This window comes from Oreochromis aureus, linkage group 8, assembly GCF_013358895.1.
Source record: "Oreochromis aureus strain Israel breed Guangdong linkage group 8, ZZ_aureus, whole genome shotgun sequence".
Classification (NCBI taxonomy): domain Eukaryota; kingdom Metazoa; phylum Chordata; class Actinopteri; order Cichliformes; family Cichlidae; genus Oreochromis; species Oreochromis aureus.
In genome coordinates, this window is record NC_052949.1 from 22,536,253 (window position 1) to 22,543,932 (window position 7,680).

General features: G+C 42.8%; 1 protein-coding gene across 1 annotated transcript; it reads right to left on the minus strand.

Annotated features, from left to right (window-relative positions):
* Positions 1-417: 417 nt before the first annotated feature.
* On the minus strand, positions 418-2,747 carry tomm22 (translocase of outer mitochondrial membrane 22 homolog (yeast)). Its single transcript, XM_031748904.2, has 5 exons — positions 2,613-2,747; positions 2,441-2,540; positions 2,011-2,129; positions 1,501-1,618; positions 418-1,328 (listed from the first exon to the last, which is right to left on the minus strand). Exons 2-5 carry the CDS (start codon positions 2,528-2,530, stop codon positions 1,254-1,256), a joined length of 402 nt encoding a protein of 133 aa, XP_031604764.1. The 5' UTR covers positions 2,531-2,540; positions 2,613-2,747; the 3' UTR covers positions 418-1,253.
* Between the last annotated feature and the right edge of the window lie 4,933 nt (positions 2,748-7,680).

Sequence of the window (7,680 nt, forward strand, 5' to 3'; positions counted from 1 at the left end):
TTTGAAGGAGTTATGTCTCTGGAAATCTTTGGAACACATTCCTATCTTAATCCTTTGGAAACGACCCGTGAATGCAGCATTGTCCTTCCTAAACTTCTGAATTTCTAATCATTTATATACAATAAAAACATTTTTCTATGACAATGGAACTTTCTATCTGAAGACAAGTTATTGATTGTCAGAATCAGTATTGTTAGCCGGTTCTTACAAGCTAAAATATCTTTTGTAAATAATATCCAATATCAAGACTTTATGATCAAAATGTTATGAAATAAATACAGACTCTATGATTACCAAAAAAAAACTGATGACGATAATTTCAATAATACCTCTTGTTGATTATTTAATACATTTGACAAACACACCTCAAAATATTTGATCTTACACACAAAAACAAGGTGAAAGTAGACGCAAGGCTTTCTATTTGATTTGGTGTTTTAATTGTGGCAGTCATGTTGAACACAAAACAAAATCATGGGGTTGCTCAGTGGAGATTATAAAATACTGTCATATGAATGACAACAGAGGAAAACAAAATACATTCAGTTAAGACTGGACACGTCAGCGTCATTTAACCAGGAGGACACGATAAAACCAATAACCGTGGAAAGTTCAAAGTGAGAGGCATTACACTCTGACATACTATACACATATAGTACACTGGTGAATTGAGACAAAGACGGAACCACAGCATGTGGTCAATGTAGACACCCATCTTATAATTTAATAAAACTTGTCACATATGATCAGATATTCTAACTTCATTCTCCACATGCAAGGGGAACCAATAAGCATATGAAGATGAACTGAACTGCCAATAAGAGTACCATTCTTCTGACTACAAACACCGAGCTATACCACTGCTAACCTCCACACTTATCTTTCACTGTATCCAACTTCAACTGATATCCCATACGAAGAAATGATTTATGCTGATAGAGGTATTTAAAAAAAGGAAAAAAAAAGAACCCATAAAACAAAATAACAGAAGCTGTGCTTCTGGAAATCAGTCTCTGCATGATCTTGGGAGTAAGGAGAGACAGCGAGAGGGAAGTGTTGGACACACATCACATCCTCTTCCACAATATTGTTGGAGTGAGCTGAACGTTGCTGACATACAGCCTCTGCCTTTTTTTTTTTCTTTAAACTTCAGGTCTTCGCTCTTCTCTCTGGTCTCTCCGTCTCTCCTTCCGAGTGACTCTGCTGCCTCTCCGGCAGCAGATCTCAGGCTCCTGTCGGCCCTTGCGGCCCCCTCACATCTTGCCAGGTGCAGGAGGCATCATGCCCGGCATCCCACCGGACATTCCAGTGTTAGGTCCCAACAGGATCTAAAGGGGGAAGAATCGATTATTCAGGGTGCATACTGACATTTCTCAGTAAATGCTTTTCAATACTTAGGTTTGTTTTTCCCCTGAACAGCAATAATTAAGTACATCATAGTTACCCCATGCATGTGCTCTATCAGCTGGCGCTCAACCTAAAGTGCCCCTGAACACTCACCTGTCTCTGCTGTTGTAGCTGCTGCTGCTCCAGCTGTAGTCTTTCCGTCTCAAACACAACAGGCAGCACCAGGATCATGAAGGAGGTAGTGCCGACCCAGAGCGCAGAGCGGGAAAAACTGATACAGCACACCAACCTGATTAGTACCTGCAGCTTAAAATGTGTTATACTGTACCCTTTAGTTACTCTAATACTCCTTTTAGTTAGACTCTAATACGCAAAGACTGGAATAATATTAGTTCACCCCCAGACCCTGTAAGCGGTAGAAAATCCATGGATGGAGATTGCATTTTGCTATATGTAAATCTGCAGTTGTGGTTTGGTGTTTTTCCTTTCTTTATAATGTTGTAGCATTTACCCAATGCATACTTGAACCAACAGATTTAAGTTAAGCGTTGACTTAATTGGCAGGAGCAAAGAATTTGTACCTGCTATATCCTTTACTGTGGCCTCTTGACAAACACATTCGTGCAATTACTAATGAAAAGCAACAGATAGCGAGAGACATACCTGTAGAACTTTTTAATCAACGAGACTGAGCAGTGTGCAGACACCTCTGCAGCTGTGCGCACCGTTTCAGGAAACATCTCAGTCAGGCCCCACAATCTCTCCATCAGCGTCTCATCCAGCTTAAAAGCAAACATTTGAGCCGTGCATTAGAAAATAATGAAACATCTCTAATGAGTAAGAACATACAGGAAAATTACCTAACATCTAAGTGGGAACATGAAATACATTCGTGTACAGTGAAACTGGTTTTTAGCTTGCAGCATTGTTAGACAGACCATACACCTCAGGTAGGTAGCTAGCTAGTTAGCTTTGGTGTTGCCCTATTTAGGCAGGGGAACTAACACAGCAAACAAAACAGTACAACACACTGCTAAAGTCCCATTTTCATTCAATCTTTTTTTCAAAAGCCCATGAATAATAAGGTACTTACATCTTCATCTTCGTCGTCGTCAATCTCGTCCTCTGGGGGCCGTACGGACACCGAGCTCGCAGCGGGGGACAGTTCCTCGACTCCGGCCATTTTTTTCTCCCTGTTAAATCCGCGACTAAATCAGAACAACGAGAGTCACTGCGGCCAGAATAATGTTTTTCTGAGGTTTTACCTGCTGCTAAAGGTAGAGCTGGGAAGTGTGCTGACTGTCTGAGGTCACAGCAGGAAAACGTGAGATTCAGGGTCGGATGACGACAGGAGGTCAGGGGTCAATTTGTACGTGAAGAGAAACGTGGTGCGCCCCTTGCTGTATGGACTGTCTAATAGCAAGCTCGAGAGTATTACTGCCACTTACAGGATCAGCTGCTTAGGTTAACTCTGTGAGGTCTAAGTCAAGTCTTTGGTAATCAGGGGACAATAAAAAATAATTATTCTATGTGACACACATCAAAAATTAAAAAATTCCAACAATAAATATTTCTTTCACTTCTCCAAAACACAGGGTTAAGGTGTTGGCTATGGGTGGGGTTATCGATCAATGATGGCAAAGACCTCATTAGGTCATCCTTGTGTTCAGGGGTTAAAGTGAGATTTGGTAACCCTAAGGTCCAATGGAGCGACTCATTTTTAAATACGGTGTGACAAATGCAGCACATATGCACATCAGACTGTGTGATCAACTTCATCCTCAGTGCGCCAGAGAGGAGGAGATGCTGCTAATGGGGATAATCCCACTTTCTACATCAAAATATTCACAATCATATTTTGGGAGTTTAAAAAACACTGCATTGTTGCCTTAATGAGCAATGCTGTGATAAGCAATTCTTCTGTGTTCTAAATACTTGTGTCATGGTACTGGGTCTGTGACCCAGTGTTTTGTGTTTTCAGATGAAGTTATATTCTATGATTTGTTGTTTTTCATGGTTTTGGTTTTCTTTATTGTTTTCTGCTTGTGTTATATTTATAATTCCTATTCTTTAATTTTCTGTCACTGTGCTTTCCCTGTGTTCCATGGTTAGTTACTCTTGTCTCCATGTTTCTGGTTCCCTAGTCAGTCATGTCACTGTGTCAAGTCTGCATCTTTGTGTATGTCTCGTTTCCTGTTTTACTTTGACAGTCTCGTGTTCCATGCTTTCAGTTTTCTTTCCTCCCTGTCTCGTTTTATCAGATTAGTCCCAACTGTGTTTCCTTCCTGTTTCCCATCCCCTTTTTTACTCCCTTGTGTATTTAAGCCCTGTGTTTTCCTCTGTCTGTTGTTGCGTTGTTACCTTATGGAATGTTTTTATAACTCAATAAAGCTGCCTTTTTGTGTTCATCCCTCCGTGTCTGTGAGTCCTGCATTTGGTCCTTCATCCTGTAGCTGCCGCAGCCACACATGATAGAACGACGCAGCCATGACACGAACCCAGCAAACAGCCTTAGATAGGGACCTCCTCCGCACCGCGCAACCGCCTGCAGGAACGAGCTGCGGGAACCACCAGCGGAACCGCCTGCTCCTGCCATGCTGCCACCTGCTCAACCACACCACCGTCTGTGGAACCGCCTGCTCAACTGCCTGCTCAACCGCTTGCAGCTGCCGTGGCGCCACCCGCTCTACCACCTGTGGCTGCCGCGCCACTGCTTGCCCAACCACGCCGCTGCCTGCTGGAACCGCATTTGTAATGGCCTGCTCAACCACCTGCAGATGCTGCACCACCACCTGCTCAAATGCCTGCGGCTGCAGCACCACTGCTTGCCCGACCGTGACGCCGCCGGCAGGAACTGCCTGTGGAACCGTCTGTGCAACCGCCTGCTGAACTGCCTGCGGCTGCCGCAACGCCACCTGCTCAACCACCTGCGGCTGCCGCGAAAACCTCCTGCTTAACCGCTCTCAGTTGACGTGCCGCCACCTGCTCAGCCACCTGCCCCTGCTGCACCGCCACCTCCTCAACCGCAGCGCCGCCTGTGGAACTGCCTGCTCAACCACCTGCGGCTGCCGCACCACTGCTTGCTCAACTGTGCCACGAGCTGGAAAGAGCTGTGCAACCGCCTGCGGAACTGCCTGCTCCTGCCATGCTGCCACCTGCTCAACCGCACCACTGTCTGTGGACCTGCTCAACCACCTGCAGCTGCCGCGCCGCCACCTGCTCAACTGCCTGAAGGTGCCGCACCACTGCCTGCCCAACCGTGCCGCTGCCAGCAGGAACTTTTAACTTTAACTTTTATTAATATAATAAAAGTTATTAACTTTCATAGCACGCCTCTACGATGAAAAACAATGGCGGACACCAGTTGGATTCTATAATGCTTTTATTCGTGTTTCTAGGTCACAAAATACACTTTTAAGATATTTTCAGGCGAGAATGTAGGTGTGTAAACTTCAAATATCTGCTCGTTTTATCAAGACATCCCATATTAGCAACAGTTCTCTTACGTGTTGCTGCTAGCCTGCTAGCACCGCTAGCGACCCTTCGTTAAAAAGCACCCGGGCTTGGCTTACAGTGAGGCGGCTGACACTCGTTTCACCACCCGATCGCTCGCCAAGAGTCTGTGTCTCAGCTGGACTTATTTTTCATTTATATGGGCCGATGATGCTGGTCGATGTGGAAAAAATAACAGTTGTTTGGTGGTGGCTAACGCGGAGCTACAACAGAGGGCAGCTATCCACCGGTGTATGACAGAAAGGACATGCGGGGAAAGAGACATACGAGGCGGCGAGGCAGCCGCCGATCGACCGGTGGTGGCTAACGTGGAGCTCAAACAGAGTAGAAGCGGCAGCCGGTCGGAGCGTCAGGTTAACTGAATTTCAGGTAAGAAGTTATGAACTGCACTCTATTTGGGTCAGATATAAACCGAGTTTAGGTGTAGTTTGTTTTCGTTGTGCTGACTTTTTACAATCAGTTACAATAACTCGTACTCGTACTGGAGCTTTTTAATCTAAACTTCTCTTTCAAACTATCTCTTCTTAGATAAGTAAACCAATCTCGATGAAACGTTGCATAAACATCACTGAGGTACCAAGTACTGAGTGCCAACATCTATATGGTTTATACAACTATTGCACAGAAATCCCATAATTTGTATTTATTTATACATTTGAAAGTTCAAGTGAGCACTGAATATAATGTGATAGTATAATTCAATTCAGTCCAATTAAAGATACTTAAATTGTAAAGATCCTACAGTTACACAGAGAAAACCACCACAATCAGATAAACTCCTACAGGCAAACACTGGGCAAAAGTTGGAAGGAAAAATTTCACTTTAACAGAGAGAAACCTCAAACAGAACCAAATTCAGGGAAAGACAGACATCTCCTATGAGGGTGAGGGGAGGGAGAGAGGACAAAAGACATGCTGTGGAAGAGAGAACTTAGTAATAACTGGTTAAAAGCAAAGCGGTATGTAAACACACATCCATGCAGTGGAACTGTCATTAACACAGAAAAGCCCATTAATAGATTAGATTTTTCCATCGCATTTTTAAGTCAATATTCTCATTTCAGAATAAACTTTGTCAAAAGTAAATTCAAAACTAAAGCAAGAGGAGGATTCTCACTCTTGGTCTGAGACATTCGGGGCTCCACTGCATGTCAGAAAAGATGTTATACCTTTTCCTTTCAGCACACTGATCTGACAAGTTCAGCTGATGTTTCATCACAAAGAATTTTTCTACAATAAAAACTTCCAGGAAGTATCAGATCAGTATTTAAAATCAGCTTAACATCATGGAAGCAGTAAAGCAGAGGGAATGAGAATGAATGGCACAGGACAAGAGAGGACATGCTTCATCTGTAAACTATTATGGCCAACAAGGCAGCTTAACATAACACTGCTTTTCACATGAAGCGAAAGGCTTTCCCAGAAGGTCAAGCTTCATTCATTACTGAATCGTTAAATACTACACATATCAGAATCAGAATACTTTATTAATCCCTAAGGGGATGATGTGGGTTACTGTTGCTCCAAGACAGTAACAGACTAAACTATTTCAACAATACAATATATTACAGATTTTACACATTTAAGAAATAGCACTAATACATACATACAAATCACTCAATAAGAAATATCAAGAATTAACAGAGGTGATTATAAATAAATATCAAGAAACACTGACTTGTTGCACTGACTTTGACATACATCACTTAAAAGAACACACAAACCATTATTTTTTAAATTTGGACATTTTTATTTCAAATTAAAGTTTATTTATAAGGCAATAAATCACAACAGTCATCCCAAATCTCTGTGTACTGTAAGGGAAGGACCCTGCAGTATTTGAGAGATAAACCCAAAAAGGGTTTAGCAATCCCCTATGAGCAAGCACTTTGGCGACGGTGGGAAGGAAAAACTCCCTTTTAATAGGAAGAAACCTCCGACAGAACCAGGCTCAGGGAGGGGCAGCCATCTGTCGCGGCTGGTTGGGTTGATGTACGTTTTGAACTGTTGTGTGTATTGCCTGATCAAGATGGTAAGAGTCTAATGAATATTGTTATACTCCAGTCAAGATTTTATAGCTAATTGAAAACAGTTTTAACCAAATCAAGATTGTTTTTATGCCTCTTTAAGGACACGGTCAATACTTTCCTCATCTTGCTATTTTAAGGAATCAGTCTGTCTGACAGATCCCTGTACTGTCAGTCTCACTGGTGCTTTCTTCTCTAAGATTTGACTGAGATTCATGAATTTCAGTCCAAATCGAGAAAAGTGTCATCTTCTGAACCTCTGTAACATTGCTCACAGAATTCATCAGATGGCGTATCCACATGTGCAGAACAAGTATTGTTGAGTAAATCCGTTCTGCCAAAAAAAACCATGCGCTGTTCAGCTGTGTTCTGCTGAGTTTCACTCGGGCACTCTGAGCCTGAAGTTTTCATATGGACCGAGCTCAAATCTTGTGAAACTATTTCTTTGAGTCTAGACAGACAGTTTCCACAAAATCTGAAGCAAACGAGACAAATTCCGGTGAAGAAAAAGATGAGAACTATAAGTTCTGCTTCTGTTGGGGCTATCTCAAAGGCAACTTGGATACAACAATGTAAAACTTCTGTAGGCAAAGGGAATAAATTTCGAAGCATTCCTCTGATTTTCGAAAGGCCATCTACCGCCATGTTGAGAAAAGTTGTCACGGTTGCTTTAGTGAAGTTAATTATGGGCCTCGTGATAAGAACAGCAGCTCTGGGTATGCAAACAAGAGCTTTTGGAACTATGGATAGACGAGATCCGTCTGAACCTCTGTGAAACTGCTCACAGGATTCA